General features: G+C 41.3%; 2 protein-coding genes across 2 annotated transcripts in view; one reads left to right on the forward strand and one right to left on the reverse strand.

Moving 5' to 3' along the window:
* LOC117531873 (homeodomain-interacting protein kinase 1-like) overlaps positions 1 to 652 on the forward strand; it is a 28,883-nt gene extending 28,231 nt beyond the window's left edge. The window contains exons 10-11 of the mRNA XM_034195066.1: positions 496 to 512; positions 593 to 652. Of these exons, the coding sequence (XP_034050957.1) occupies positions 496 to 512; positions 593 to 652 (77 nt within the window). The remainder of the gene's footprint in view (positions 1 to 495; positions 513 to 592) is intronic.
* LOC117501229 (zinc finger MYM-type protein 4-like) lies at positions 273 to 16,611 on the reverse strand. Its single transcript, XM_034160091.1, has 11 exons — positions 16,439 to 16,611; positions 16,224 to 16,341; positions 14,712 to 15,428; positions 12,754 to 12,830; positions 10,912 to 11,041; positions 10,670 to 10,821; positions 6,320 to 6,434; positions 3,019 to 3,276; positions 2,711 to 2,822; positions 2,498 to 2,566; positions 273 to 891 (listed from the first exon to the last, which is right to left on the reverse strand). The coding sequence occupies exons 1-11, from the start codon at positions 16,526 to 16,528 to the stop codon at positions 738 to 740; spliced, it is 1,992 nt and encodes a 663-aa protein (XP_034015982.1). The 5' UTR covers positions 16,529 to 16,611; the 3' UTR covers positions 273 to 737.
* Between the last annotated feature and the right edge of the window lie 496 nt (positions 16,612 to 17,107).

Below are 17,107 nucleotides of genomic sequence, written 5' to 3' on the forward strand. Positions count from 1 at the left end.
GGATATGGCGTTTTTTTTAAACCAAGTTACATTATTTTATTTTTTTTTTTTACATCATTATTACTCCTAAACTGTCCCTGTGTCAATGTCTTTTGGAATGTGTTGCTGGCCTGAAATGCAGGAATGTATGTACATTAACAAATGAAATGAGGTTGACCACAAAAAACCTGAAATATCTTGGGTTCACGCTCTCTGCAATGACACAGACATCAAAGAAAAAGCAAGAATCAGTGCGGAGCTTTTTTATTTGCATTTTCCATACCGGCTTTACCTTTTGTGATTTGGGGTAAGAACATTGTTAGGAATTAGAGAACTGTACATGAGACACACCTGGTCTTCATTAATGACCAGTAACATCACTTTAAACTGACGCACTGTTACTGCAGCTTTGTACATGGATGAGATGAGAGCGGGTGAGCAGGGTGCTCACTCCCACTCCCACACATACAGACGGAAATGTCAGATGTTTGTAAACTTATTGTGCACGTTTGTGAGAGGAGAGAGCCACTGAGGTAAGTCAATACAAGAACCCCACATTTCAAAGATGCCTGTTTTTGTGTCACAGTCTCTCATCCTGCTGTGTCTTTGAAAGCCCGGTGAACAGGGTCCCAACAGCCTGGATGAGTGTACGTGCAGCCTCAATCCACGGTGACCTGAACAGCATCAGAGGTTTGTGTTGCAGAGATGACTGATGGAATGCACAGTTTTAGCAGGAAGCAGGAAAGTGCAGCTGTGCATCAGTGGACACCGTCATTGGCGGCTGAGGATGTCGCCGCCGGCTGCTGCAGAGCTGCTTCCTGTTTCTGCTGAACCTCGCGGACTGCCAAGATACGGGTCAGCATGCTCTGTAAGGTGGAACTCTCCAAAGGCTGGGATGTAAACCAAAGGGAACTGGGGCAAAAAGCAGAAAAATCATATTTTGTCTCCTTTAATTCCTCTACACAGAAAAGTAAGAAAGATTTTACGGAGGCACAGAACTGCTTGAATATTTAATATGTCAACATTCAACACTGGGAAATATGAAGATAACAAATGAGGCGTGTTGTAGTTCTGACCATTTCTACCTCGAGAGGATTCGACTGCCACATAATTAATTCATTTACTGAGCGACTGGAGCACAGGGGGCGTGCTCGCAATACAATACTTGAACCGCTGCTCAGCCATGCCAGTTGTGTGCGTGTGTACTATACATCAGAAATCTTTTGCAATAAACTAACCTGCATTAACAAAGTAGTCAACCTCTGTATTGAAAGTCCATAAACAGGTCTGTTTACACATGTAAATGACAAATATGTATTTTTTAAGCCTAGTTATGTCTCCTTGAAGAAGCTGGACCAGAATCCTGTTCCTTCTTGTACAGCTTCCTGTGGTGTGCTGCTGAGTGCTGTGAAGCCCAGTTCATGCTGCTCCGTATCCGCAACCCTGCAGCCAAGCAGAGCCCTCTGCATTGTTATGACCCCCCTCCGAGCCCCTCTCTGTAGCCTGATGTGCACATCCCAAAAATTCTAACTACACGTCGAGGTGATAGAGATCGCATGAAGACTGTGCGGGCTGCGGCTGGTCCGCTAACTACATCAATTCAGAATGTCACTTTTCCCGTTTCACAATCGATGACTTTCATGGCGTAGTAGGCCAGAAAAACACCACGCCCCCTACTGTTCTGGTGGGGAACTGCATTGTGACACCCACCAACGCTTAACCCCGACGGAGAACTTTAAAAGGCTCACGATTACGTAGTCACAGAGTAATAGAATAGAATAGTAATAGAAGCATAAAAGACCTTAAGGGATCACAGTTGATCTGTACGGGCTGCCATACTTGAAATTATTTTTTATAAACAGAGAGCAAAGTTATATTTATTTAACATCCCAAGGGGAACATCTCACTAGTCTGAAGGTTCAGGTCAATAAAGGAATATATTTTGATGCCAAGTTTCCGTAGGCTGTACTACTAACTGTACACTTACATGTGCTTTTTGTTTCAACTAAAAAGACGTTTCTTTCATCTGTGATGCGAGAGTGAGAGAGCGAGAGAGTTCATTTGGAGTAAATACACAGACTAGTGAAGCTTTGGTCGAGTGAACCTTGGGACTGGTGAACCCTTCCCCGTGCCAAGCTAGTTGTGCTGGTGACTGAATCGCTGTAGCGTGGTAGCTACAGAAATGGGTGGTGTCTGTGGGCTTCACCCCATGATTACTTGACACTAAATCGGCACAGACCCTGGATTTTTTGGATATACATTCATCTCAAAATCCTCTCAAAGTACTTCTGAGGGTGCTGATCTTGGCCTCTTATTTCTGGGCCAAATCAGGAAGGGTTTAAATGTCAGTGATTGAATAAATACCTGTCCCTCTACATCACGGTACCGATTCTGCAGGAGTTACTGGTCCAGCAGGATGTGTTTTGTTGTTTCTTACAACTGACAAAGTCAACTCCACAGCACTCTGACAAAACAAAACCTGGACATGGCAGAGTTTCTCTGATGTTGGAGAACTGACCTTTGAGTGTTGACATTTCTCTCAGGTTGGAGGTAAAACACATCATATCTCTTCTTCGCTGACTCTGGACTGATTAGGCAGAGGAGAACAAAGAACAGTATTCAGGCATTTGTAAAAAAAAAAAAAACAACCTTATTTGTGAATATCAGTGTGTTCTGCTGCTGTCTCGTTCCGTTTGCTGCTCAAAACCTGAGTTGTGTCTTTGTGTCTCACCATCTAGACAGATAGAACTCGTAGAGTCTGACGGGACAGTGAAGAGGGTTTGCAGTGTTTTCCAGCATCTCCATGTCGCCCCCCATCTCCTCCTGCTTCTTCCTCGTTCGCTCTAAACAACAGTAAACACAAAATGACATTTTTAAACTCTTATCAGGGATAAGGACAGAAACCGTTTTGAGATGATGAATGTGAATTCAGCTGTAATTTATGGAGGATTTTGAAAAAAAAACTTAACAACTAAACGATTTGCTCTGTGACAAAAACAATCAAAGTGCAAAAGAAACACGTGACTGGACAACACCTACCTGTCTCTTCTCGAGTAGTTGGACCAACAGCACTTTTCAGGTATCGGAGGCACTGGACCTTTCCTGTGCGGCTGCAGGGTTTGGACTGCCGGCTGAAGTTGGCAAAAGAGAGCTTTCTGTGTTGAGCCAATGTTGTGAAGCCAAAGCTCTTGGTGCAGAAGAAAAGCAGTGTATTGAGCAACACGATGGGTGAATAGGCACCCAGCTGCTTACACTCCCACAGGTAGGACTCCTCAACACGTGAAGAAATAACGCCACCTGCTGTCACATGCACGCACACGGAGCGGATTTGTACAGGTTGTTTACATTAGTTCCAATTTACAGTAGTGTTCAGAATAATAGTAGTGCTATGTGAGTAAAAAGATTAATCCAGGTTTTGAGTATATTTCTTATTGTTACATGGGAAACAAGGTACCAGTAGATTCAGTAGATTCTCACAAATCCAACAAGACCAAGCATTCATGATATGCACACTCTTAAGGGCTATTAGTAAAAAAAAAGTAGAAAAGCGGGTGTTCACAATAATAGTAGCATCTGCTGTTGACGCTACAAACCCAAACTATTATGTTCAAACTGCTTTTTTAGCAAACCTGTGAATCACTACGAGTAAACTAGTATTTAGTTGTATAACCACAGTTTTTCATTATTTCTTCACATCTGCGAGGCATTAATTTTGTCGGTTTGGAACCAAGATTTTGCTCATTTACTAGTGTGCTTGGGGTCATTGTCTTGTTGAAACACCCATTTCAAGGGCATGTCCTCTTCAGCATAAGGCATCATGACCTCTTCAAGTATTTTGACATATCCAAACTGATCCATGACACCTGGTATGCGATATATAGGCCCAACACCATAGTAGGAGAAACATGCCCATATCATGATGCTTGCACCACCATGCTTCACTGTCTTCACTGTGAACTGTGTCTTGAATTCAGAGTTTGGGGGTCGTCTCACAAACTGTCTGCGGCCAAGAACAATTTTACTCTCATCAGTCCACAAAATATTCCTCCATTTCTCTTTAGGCCACTTGATGTGTTCTTTGGCAAATTGTCACCTCTTCTGCACATGTCTTTTATTGAACAGAGGGACTTTGCGGGGGATTCTTGCAAATAAATTAGCTTCACACAGGTGTCTTCTAACTGTCACAGCACTTACAGGTAACTCCAGACTGTCTTTGATCATCCTGGTGCTGAACAATGGGTGAGCCTTTGCCATTCTGGTTATTCTTCTATCCATTTTGATGGTTGTTTTCCGTTTTCTTCCACGCATCTCTGTTTTTTTTTTGTCCATTTTAAAGCATTGGAGATCATTGTAGATGAACAGCCTATAATTTTTTGCACCTGCGTATAGGTTTTCCCCTCTCCAATCAACTTTTTAATCAAACTACGCTGTCTTCTGAACAATGTCTTGAACGTCCCATTTTCCTCAGGCTTTCAAAGAGAAAAGCATGTTCAACAGGTGCTGGCTTCATCCTTAAATAGGGGACACCTGATTCACACCTGTTTGTCCACAAAACTGACGAACTCACTGACTGAATGCCACACTACTATTATTGTGAACACCCCCTTTTCTACTTTTTTTTTTTACTAATAGGCCAATTTCATAACCTTAAGAGTGTGCATATCATGAATGCTTGGTCTTGTTGGATTTGTGAGAATTTACCGAATCTACTGGTACCTTGTTTCCCATGTAACAATAAGAAATATACTCAAAACCTGGATTAATCTTTTTAGTCACATAGCACTACTATTATTCTGAACACTACTGTATGTCTAAGTTAACTACTGTAATAAGATGATACGTGAGGCGTCTAAACCCCTCTGGTACCCTAAGCAAGTTTTTTGCTAAGGGACCATCCTACCTGACTCCTGTAAACCATTTGCCATTGACACACAGTCACCATATCCCCCTGCTGCTCTCACTACAATCCCTTCATTTGCTTCATTTGTCAGTGTAAGAATAAGTAGAGACCTACAAAGAACATGGATGGTTATCATGTTTGGTTTTGTTTTCTCAGTACTGGTGCCAAACCAGTACTTTTAAAAACTCAGCCAGTGCTGAAATGGTTTTTAAAATGACATGTATGTTGACAACATTAACAAAATGTATTTTTTTATTGCTCAGGAAAATCTGAATGTCTGAAATATGAAAACGCAAATAAATATACAATCTATTTATACAGCTTCACATAAGAAATTAAAATAACTAACTTAATTACAAAAACTTTTATCAATGTGTTAAAAACTAGGTGGAAGCAGTGATCTGACCACTTCCATTTTAACATATGAGGCAGAAAATAATATAATTTCTGAACTAGTGAGGCCAAAGACAAACAATCAAATCCACTTAGTGCAAAAAAACAACATTTGGACAGGAATAATTATATCAGAGAAATATTTGGATATTTGATCAATGTAGAGTTGATAATAAGCCCTTTTATGCCTTTAGTGGGTTTTACTGGTTTTACTGATGTCACATATCAAAATATTTCAATATGGTATTTTATATTGTTTTTAAGAATTAGTTTTTGTTATCAAATTTATGAAAACAAAAAGGATTTATACGTTATTTAAAAGGAGTCAGACACAGTTAAGCAGAATAATTAGAATATTTAAAAACATTGCATTTTACTCCAAAGTATTCATTAATCCAGCAACGCGTCATTTACAGTTTGTTTAGCCGGTTCACAAACAGCACAGAAGATAACACTTTATTTAAAATTACTACTTAATGAAACATGATCCAACCTGTGGAAAATTTTTCACCACCCTTCTGCTGATTTATGTTTTTTTTAAAGCAAAGAAAAGGTTAAGCTCAAATCTGTTCTATAATGTCAAATTAGGCCTCAGCCACATGAAACAATGACGCTGTGACTTTAACAGGAAACGTCTTTGTAGGGACATTGGCACAGGTTTTACATTAAAACACTTTTTTCTTTTATTTATGAGTTATATGAGATGTTATTTGACTTGGTACTTGTAGCATCAGAGCCTGAGAGTTAACTTATACTGGCTGAGCTCAAACATGGAGAGGGGAGAACACATTTACCCGACTGCTGTCTCAAAACTCTCTCTCATGGACTTTCTCACACCCTCTCCCCTTTTCTCATCTCCCAAAGGATAGTTTAGCTTTATCATGGCATCAAATAGTTGTCATCATTAAGTCGCTGACATTTGCTATGGGGGAAATGAGGCCTTTCTTCAGTTGTGAGGCCCAAATCAACATGCGTAGTGACCATATAGTGAGATCAGGTTCTGGTCATGTGAAATAAACTGTGTTAAATAAATGACAGTAACCATACCACCAGCTTGAAGCTTTGGTTTCCAGAGTCGCAGCATCCCAGTGATTTCTTTGGCAAACTGGCTGTACAGCTCATCAGTAAAAATGTTTTCTATGCGGCCTTTTATGAACAGATACTGTCAAAAGAAAAACAGAATGAGACAAGAACCAGGCAGAAGAACATCAGCATAACTGACAATAACTAGGAGATACAGAATAACAATTTCCTATCCAAGAATACCAATTTGATTCCATTCTACTGGAAAGAGCGAAAACATGTTTAGTTGCATGTTGCTGTTTCCCTATAGATATGACACCTTAACACTAAATCAGATGGTGTCTTAGAAACAGGCAGTTTGTTGTTTTTGTAATATGAAGCGAGTGGAATGCAAATCCTACATTGAACCTCTTTGAGAAACCGAACACATCAGCATGATTTCATGGTGGGAGTGCCCACAGGAAATCCTCTCAAACACAGAGAAACTGGGCTTTGGTATGACAGAAGACAAAGAGTGTTAACTACTCTACTTGACACATTTTATATTCCTGCTAATGGTGGTCAAAGTCTAATTATAAAGGGTTTGCAATAGAATCACACGCTAAAGTCCATCAAACTCGAGACATGACTCGACGCCCCTGTTAGTCTATGAAAATGGAGCTCCTCACTGGTCTGTCAGTTTTCATGACTGGAGAGCCAATTTGAGACCCAAACCAGATAAGGCATCACTATCAGTCAGTCTAGTCAGGACAGGTTCAGACCTCATTTAGTAGTTGCCAGCTTCCCATATGTGTGTTTATCTGACTTAACTGGCAAATCAAAGCACAGACCCTGTCAGGAGTGAGCGTGCGCGTGCCACAAGGGAGAGTGCATGAACAGTAGCTAGTACCAGTTTGTGAAACATGAGACAGAATGACCTAAAACCTGGTGCTGGACACCAAGAAAACCAAAGAAGTGGTCCCTGACTTCAGGAGGCAGAAAGCTGACTCTGTCCCACTCCACATCAACGTGGACTCTGTGGAGACGGTCTGCACCTTCAAGTCCCTTGGAACACATCTTCTATGACCTCACCTGGTCTGCAAAGACAACAGTGGTGGTAAAGAAGTTCAGGCTGTGACTTGACTTCATGAAGGAACACAACCTGCAGCTGTGTTCTTCTACCGCTCCACCACTGAGAGTGTACTGGCATACTGCCTCACAGACGGGTACACCGGCCACTCAGCAGCAGACAGAAGAGCTCATAAGGACTGCAGAGAAAATCATCGACTGCCCTCTGCCCTCTCTGGAAGACACTGCCAGCTCTCGATGAATCTCCAGAGCCAGGACTATAGTCAGGGACCAGTCCCACACCGGACACAACCTGCTCAGCCTGCTGCCCTCTGGGAGATGGTCCAGGAGCTTTAAGAGCAGGACAAACAGCCTAAACCGTTTCTTTTCATGGGCCATCAAGACACTAAACATGTGCCATGAAGACTGTTTTATCTGCCTCTTTATCTATGAACAAAATTCAATCAAGTGCAACAATCTAGACTCAATAAATGCAATATTTATATTCACTTTGGCAAATAACATATTTTTTCACCAAGTGTTAACAACATGTACATTATTATATTCATTAGATGTGACATTTCTGTCTGTTCTAACAGTTTTAACTTGCGTTTTTACTGGTTTTAACATGCACCCTCTAGTAGTGTCTTAAAACTTCATTGTGTCCTGTAATGACAATGACAATAAAGTCTGTCTGTCTATAAGGAAAACATTGAGAGGTGTGTGAATATCATCAGATTCATCCAAACTCTCAAGTAATGAAAAGTAAGTTTTAACAAGCTGATTTATCTACTGGTCAACCTCTGTACATGAAATTCACATTCATTTATTTTCTAGTACAACTTCAAGAGCTGCTCCATCGACTGGAAGACCTGGGATGAACAAGTAAAGGACTGAGCCAGCTGGTGAGCAATGATCCACACGGGAGTGGAAATGTTTGGTAAAAATGCAGACGATTTGCACCGAGGACAAGGGCAGAAAGAGGAAGGAGACAGAGCAAGATCCTGACCAGCAGAAGCTTCCCACAGTAACCACGTGCAGCATCTGTCAGAAACAGACTGGGCCTGTTCAGCCATCTCCCAGTCGACCATCCCAGCCAGGAATCGATCACGAGACAATTTTCCTTGCCACCAAGGGAATGCCATGCTGACGATTCCATTTCAAGGTCAAACAGGGGCAGGAGTCTATCCTCAGTGGTCATTAGGAGAGGGGCAGGGTATACCCTGGACATGCTGCCAGTCTTTCGCAAATATAACTGAGAAATATGATGTATTAAAAAGTCCAGTTATCTCTGGTTGAAGACTCCAGACCACAATTAGTTTCCTTCATGCAAATCTCCTCATGGTGAGCTGCCACTGTGCAAAGTTTCTCAGAGTCACAAACAGACGGGCAGCCGGACAGTGGTACCAAAATACACCCCTAAACCTTTGTTGATGTGGGGTATAGCGACACAAATAAGTGAAATTCCCTCTGCAAAAATAACTGCTGTTTACCAAAATGGGGCTGAACAAGCGCACAGAGTGATGAAGTCACATGCAAATCCTCTATGTGAGACAGGACAGGGCATGGATTTTTTATTTTTATCTTTTCCAGGCTGCCAGGACACTTTTGACAGTCTATAAAGTCTATGAGAATCCTCTGATTAAAAAACCCCAAACAAATGTAAAAAGCCACTGTTTACCTGTCTGAAGGTCGAACACCTGGGGCCTGTACTACGAAGCGGGGTCAACTTATTCAGATGTAACCCAGGGTCAACCTCTTAAACCGGGGTTGACAAAACCTGGTTTTCTTAAGTGGTGTCACCATTTTTCAATGATGGCGCGGCCACCTTACTTCACCGAAGAAGAATGAACGATTATTATGCGGAGCTACGAGGAATTTAAATTAATGTTAAGGGGGAAATCGAACACATCGTCTGCCAATAAAGCAAGACAGGCTTTTTGGCAATGTATTGCTGATCGGGTAAATGTGTACATACAATTCAATTGTTCCCCAAATCTGTTACAGATGATTAACCTGCGGAATGTCTAATATGTGTAAAAAAATGACCTTTCATTAATTACGCCCAGATGCGACACGATTCAGAAGTGGGCATAGGCCTACTAATAAATGTTAGGTTAATTTAATGTTTCCTAAATAGGCTACCTTGACTGCATGATTGCTATTCCTAATCCTGTCAATATTTCAGATGCAATAGCAGTGCCAAACGCACCTGGCAGCAGGTGAAGATGAAATATAAAAACATCCTTCAGAACGGCAGGTTTATATTCATAGCTTGATAAGCCCCACTTCGACTAATTAATGGACATGCATTAGACCTATTTTGATATTAGTAATTACCCGCAATTGCATAAAACCATTATTTGAATTGCATTGCGGATAAATGGCCAGGGAAAACGACAAATGCATCCAACAGTTTAGACAGAGCAAGTACTACCTTGCGAATCATACGACATACAGTATTCTTGCTCAGATGTTCAGCATCACCGATGGAATAAATAAATTGTCCACTGGCAAAATAGGCACAAGGCACATTATCTGCTCGATCCTCTGGGCATTGCTACACTGTAAAAAATGACTTGTTTTTACAGGAAAACGCTGGCAGCTGTGGTTACCAGGGAATTCCTGTAAAACATACAGAGCAGCACAGTAGATAACATTACAGACATAATATGTATATGGATTTACAGTGAATGAACCACGGCTGACTCACATTAAAAGAACTGTTAAATCTACAAACAAGAGCTCTCTTTTTTTGTACATTTAACTGCTGTATTTTTTACAGGAATTCCCTGGTAACCACAGCCGCAAGTGTTTTCCTGTAAAACAACAGTCTTTTTTTACAGTGTACGATGGGTGATGTTACAGACTTCTGGCCCGATCAGCTGACAAAGATAACGAATTCCCTCGGCTGAGAATCTATATCTTTCATAGAGAATATCATCCGGGTATGTCAGCGGATTCTGGCGGTCTTTAAAAACCCTCGCCCTGCGAAGAGAGCCCCTCACAATTTGTGCCCCAATATCAAACGGATCATCCAGGTAGGCTGGCATTGTCTTCAGAGTGATTGAAGGTGGATGGACGGTACTTATAAAGGGAGTGGTTAAGCGAAAACCTCAAGCTAACCGAGAACATAACCTGCTCAGAGCAGGTTTGGCACACCGCATAAATTGCCATGGCAGCATACCTCAATCAAAACCTATCCACCTTTCGTAGTACGGGTTAACCGGGAAGTTACTCCACACGTCATCATCTTACTCCTGAAGTTACCCTGATAAGCCAGTAACCCCGCTTCGTAGTACAGGCCCCTGAGGTCTGTGTACCTACCTGCTGTATGCCCAAACAGAGGTAGAAGATGCTATCTGGGCTGTAAGTCTCTCCGTTGGGTCGTCTCACTTGTCTGACAAAGCGAGACAGAGCCACGCTCAGCTGGGCGGAGTCACACTGGAGGATGTCCTCTTTAACATCCAGTGAATGAGCTGTGAAGTATCACAAACACAAATACATGACTTACAGCCAAAGACACCAGCAATAAGGCGAGTAACGTCAACACTCTGATGGAGTCTTACAGCCCTGTGGTTGGGCATGGCACTGCTGGACCCAGTTCTTCCACGCTTTAACTCCATATAAGTGGTTCAGTTTTGAGCCGGCTGGAGACTTGACTGCACGGCGATCCAGTGAAGCAGTGCGCCTTCGACTCTGAAATGGATGTGCTCAGATTACAGTCACAACAGCTAGCTGAGGAGAATACTGAAGTATATTTAAAAAATAGTTTACAAAGGTTCTATGAATACAGTACATGTACAGTAGTGTTCAGAATAATAGTAGTGCTATGTGACTAAAAAGATTAATCCACGTTTTGAGTATATTTCTTATTGTTACATGGGAAACAAGGTACCAGTAGCTTCAGTAGATTCTCACAAATCCAACAAGACCAAGCATTCATGATATGCACACTCTTAAGGCTATGAAATTGGGCTATTAGTAAAAAAAAGTAGAAAAGGGGGTGTTCACAATAACAGTAGTGTGGCATTCAGTCAGTGAGTTTGTCAATTTTGTGGAACAAACAGGTGTGAATCAGGTGTCCCCTATTTAAGGATGAAGCCAGCACCTGTTGAACATGCTTTTCTCTTTGAAAGCCTGAGGAAAATGGGACGTTCAAGACATTGTTCAGAAGAACAGCGTAGTTTGATTAAAAAGTTGATTGGAGAGGGGAAAACTTATACGCAGGTGCAAAATATTATAGGCTGTTCATCTACAATGATCTCCAATGCTTTAAAATGGACAAAAAAAAAAAAAAAACAGAGACGCGTGGAAGAAAATGGAAAACAACCATCAAAATGGATAGAAGAATAACCAGAATGGCAAAGGCTCTCCCATTGATCAGCTCCAGGATGATCAAAGACAGTCTGGAGTTACCTGTAAGTGCTGTGACAGTTAGAAGACGCCTGTGTGAAGCTAATTTATTTGCAAGAATCCCCCGCAAAGTCCCTCTGTTAAATAAAAGACAAGTACAGAAGAGGTTACAATTTGCCAAAGAACACATCAACTGGCCTAAAGAGAAATGGAGGAATATTTTGTGGACTGATGAGAGTAAAATTGTTCTTTCTGGGTCCAAGGGCCGCATACAGTTTGTGAGACGACCCCGAAACTCTGAATACAAGCCACAGTTCACAGTGAAGACAGTGAAGCATGGTGGTGCAAGCATCATGATATGGGCATGTTTCTCCTACTAAGGTGTTGGGCCTACATATCGCATACCAGGTATCATGGATCAGTTTGGATATGTCAAAATACTTGAAGAGGTCATGTTGCCTTATGCTGAAGAGGACATGCCCTTGAAATGGGTGTTTCAACAAGACAATGACCCCAAGCACACTAGTAAACAAGCAAAATCTTGGTTCCAAACCAACAAAATTAATGCCTCACAGATGTGAAGAAATCATGAAAAAGTGTGGTTATACAAGTAAATACTAGTTTAGTGATTCACAGGATTGCTAAAAAAGCAGTTTGAACATAATAGTTTTGAGTTTGTAGTGTCAACAGCAGATGCTACTATTATTGTGAACACCCCCTTTTCTACTTTTTTTTTTAACTAATAGCCCAATTTCATAGCCTTAAGAGTGTGCATATCATGAATGCTTGGTCTTGTTGGATTTGTGAGAATCTACTGAATCTACTGGTACCTTGTTTCCCATGTAACAATAAGAAATATACTCAAAACCTGGATTAATCTTTTTAGTCACATAGCACTACTATTATTCTGAACACTACTGTAAGAATAGAGGTCGTCATAAAATGTCATAGTAAGAAGTTACTCTTAAAGAATGTACAAATTAAATCAAAGTCAGTCGAGTAACTGCATAGAGCAGAGGCTGGTTAAAAAGAAAGTGGGTGGGGTGGGGCCATACCCGTTTACGGCCAGAGGAACCTTCTCTGGGTCTCTTCACTCCTCGCTGGGGAGTTGACCTCTTCTGATCCAACAGTACTGCAAAAACACAAACGTCTGACAGTGACCATCTGCTCCAAATCTTTGTTCATCCTGAACACGACCTTTCTGAAACTCATCTACAGGTGCTTTTCCTCCACAGGGACAAGTACACATTCAGGAACTGAGACCTCAACTGCATTATGGAGGGACGGATGCATCCTCAAAAATAAGTGGCATCAAGGAGGACAATCCGAAAACTTGGTCCCAAATGGGTCTTCAAACATAACAACCATCTCAAACGTGGCCACAGTTGTAACATCATAAACTACACTGCACTGTTGGCATGTCCTTGCTCATGGGACTGTAAACTTTAGACACCACGCATAGCACAATGAGGTGACTTGTGCTATGATTTGGTGATATGTATAGTTGTCATGGAAACAGAAAAACATATACATGAGAACAAGCAAACTGTGAGGTCCCAGTCTGAATCAGGAGGGCAAAAAAATATTTAGCCACATAATTCCTATGCAGACAGTCTGTGCATCTGTCTGTGCCACTGCTCCAAATTTATATGAACCTGGTGAAAAGAAGGACTAGGAACTAGGCCTGCACTTGGGACTACTTCTTAGAAATGGTAGGTTTGTACTGCAGATCTACTCCTTGTAGTGGAAAAGCACTGTATAGTAGATGTTATGTTCATAAATAATGTGTGGGTGTTCAAACCAGTAACACAGGAATGCTTTTAGGTTCAATGTCATGTGACAGCTAATCCAAATATTTTGCAGGGTATTGGGGTTTAACTGCTCTAATACAATCAGAGCAGTTTAACATAATTAACTCAAATTAAAAACCAAACAGCAAATGCTGAGATGTACCACCACGCCTGACTGCAAATTCCATGGGGTTGGACCACTGCACATGAGAACTGAGCCAGAAGCAGCATATTTCATACATTTGAGCAGATTTATAGAATATTGGAGCACCTGTACGCTGAGCACAGACATAGAGCAGAGCGCTACTTAGGGTCCCGTCACACAAGCGCACGAATGAGCCAGAATGAGGCCAAATCAGCCCGAATGGGGGGAAAACAGCCAGGATTTATGCCACATTCGTATGGGAAAGACATTCGTACAGCTGTGTATGAATGCCGTATGAATACCCAGAATGTATTTTGAAGCCGCCTCAAATGATTCGCACACATTCGGAGTGCAGCAGCTCCCGAATCTGGCGTGCACCGAGTGGGTCCATCTGGAACTGTTCCAAAGGTGACTATTTACTCTATTCATACTGTGATGGCTTGGAAATACAATTCCAACATCAGTACTTCATATGTATTAGATGCTGTAACTGTGATATGATGTGTATTACAGCTGTGACAGCCTGTTTAGCTGTGCGCAGTGTAGTACTGAACAGGATGTTGGGGGGGGGCTCAGAAGTGGGATGTGCCAGCAGGATTTGGTGTGCCTGGTTCATTTCGAGATTCCCTCAAATGTGATCAGAATGCTCCAAATGCAGTCAGACTGTGGTACGACTGCCCTTTGATCGCTGTTCAAATCTTGCCCCGTTCGAATGCAGCTCGATAGTGGTGTGCACGTTCTCTACATTCGTTTTCGCCCCTCATACAGTACATGAATGCTGCATGAGGGGTTCGAATGCAGCTTGAATTTGCACAAATGTCGATCGAGTGTCCATTCATACGGCATTCGTACTCTTGTGTGACAGGGTATTAATGTAAAAGTAGTTTCAGATGTTTCTGATGCTTTTGTGAATTGATATTTTCTTTTTAAACTGGTGTCCACTGTGCTCAGTCAAGAAGAAAAAACTGCAAATTTTACAGAACCACCTGACAGTTTTCATCAACAAAGGAAAAATATTTGGCCTCAAAACCTTGGATTTGGGGGGATGTGCAACAATTCAACTGATATGGTGTCTCACCAGTTGGTAATTCAGTCTCCAGGTCCATCATGGGAGAAGAGGGGGAGTCATGTTCAATGCTGGTGGAAGGTGGCTCACTCGTTATCATGCTTTCTTCTGGCTGGGCACTAATTTTTGGATCAGTTGCCTCAGTGCTTCCCACAGAGTATATAGTAGGTTGCTGATCAGGTTGCTGTGAGCACTCTTGTTTTTCATCCGTTTGCACTGTGCACTTTTCTTTTTCATCCGTTTGCACTGTGCACTCTTCTTTTTCATCCGTTTGCACTGTGCTCTTTTCTTTTTCATCCGTTTGCACTGTGCACTTTTCTTTTTCATCCGTTTGCACTGTGCACTCTTCTTTTTCATCCGTTTGCACTGTGCACTTTTCTTTTTCATCCGTTTGCACTGTGCACTCTTCTTTTTCATCCGTTTGCACTGTGCACTTTTCTTTTTCATCTGTTTGCACTGTGCACTCTTCTTTTTCATCCGTTTGCACTGTGCACTCTTCTTTTTCATCAGTTTGTATTGTGAACCTCAGTTTTTCATCTCTTTGTGTTGTGCGCTCTTCTTTTTCGCTGATTTGTTTGCTGGAATGTTCGTTTTCTTCAGCCTGTTCTATGCACTCTTCTTTTTCATTACGTTGTACCGTGCACTCTTGTTTTTCAGGCTCATTGTCCTCACTGATAATTGGAGTCATCTCCTCGGGGTCTATTTCTCTGGGGTGAGAACTGTCCTGGTCTGTAACAGAGAACACACACAAACACAACAATGGACCAAAGCACACAGGAGATGACCTGAAGCTTCTAATGCAATGTTGAAATGGTTTATTTTTCTTGAGTTGTATTTGTTGCACATTAAAAATGAAAAAAATTTGATGGGAAAATTTTAGTTTTTCATTTAGTTGTCTAATAATTGTTCACACATATGTTTCGATGAGAAAGCCAAAAGTCACTTTTGTTGCGTTAAACAAGAACAATGCATTTGTATTTGTCCAACAATAAAATGAATCTTCTGAGATTCTGACTGGTTTCTGTCTTTGTGTGCACTGGATTACATATATGGCTGTTTAGCTGCAACATTTGACATAGCATGTTCTATCGATCTTGTGTCTTTTGTTTTGTCTTGTTAGAATGGTCATAGCAGATGGTCACCCCGCTGGGTCTGGCCTGCTTGAGATTTGTTCTTATCATCAAAAAGGATGGAGGTTTTTTTCCTTTCCACTGTCACCAAAGTGCTTGTTAATGGAGTAGCTAAGGTCTAGACCTTATTTGCATAACACACTTTGAAGTAATTTATGTCCAACATCTGGCCATGAACAAAAGGCAAAAACCTGCCTTCCGTTCCAACGCGGGCTCACTTACAGTTTATTGTCAGCCTAATGCTCTTTGTAAAGATAAAGAGCATGAGGCCGGATCATCTGTGATGACGTAAATTACATCCAAAGATTTTGGATGATAATAGCCAATTATGTAAAACTTGCAGAACAACTTAAATTTAAACAGATAATAAAAATTGCAGCTGGATTTGTCCCACCTTCACTGGCAATGGGCAAGACCTTCTGTTTATCTTCCTCCACATGTACAGGCTCAGATTGGACAGCTACATCACTCACTTCCTTTTTCTGTGGTGGTACCACCAAAGGTACTGGAACCTGTAGAAAAACAATTTATCAATTTATTTTTTTGCTGACGAATTCCATTCATCATTGCACTGTTATGGAAAAATGTAGGTAGTATAACTGGACATACAGGCATGGGCATAGCCATGGGGACAGGTGTCTTTTGAGAGTACATGTTCATCGGAACTGGAATGAAGACTGGTACTGGGACTGGGACCATGAGCACCTTGACCTTTTCTTCACCTGGTGAGGAAGTCACTGACAGCAGAGAAAGTTCATGAGGAGGAGGGACAACCAGCCAGAAGAGAAAAATTGATACAAATAAGTGAATAATCCCATTTCTGAAATGGACTTGTGTGCAAAAGATGGGAGTAGAGATTACAATAACATTAACAAAACACGAACCACAGCTTCAAGCATTCCACCTTAAAATTAACAATACACAATCTTTACAACAAAAAGAAATGGAGCAAATTTTCAGATAGGAACGAACATCTACCATCAAGAATGTTTCAGTAACAAACTATTTACACTCCACATGTTGCACCTAATGAGGTCCAGATGAAATATTGAGTGTAAAGTCTCACTGCTGATACTATGACCAAAACAAAGCTGTCACTTCTGAAATATATGTAGGATATCAACCGCAATTACAAAACTACTCTATCAATCAATCAATTCAATCAATTTTTTTATATAGCGCCAAATCACAACAAACAGTTGCCCCAAGGCGCTTTATATTGTAAGGCAAGGCCATACAATAATTATGTAAAACCCCAACGGTCAAAACGACCCCCTG

This window comes from Thalassophryne amazonica, chromosome 19, assembly GCF_902500255.1.
Source record: "Thalassophryne amazonica chromosome 19, fThaAma1.1, whole genome shotgun sequence".
Lineage (NCBI taxonomy): Eukaryota > Metazoa > Chordata > Actinopteri > Batrachoidiformes > Batrachoididae > Thalassophryne > Thalassophryne amazonica.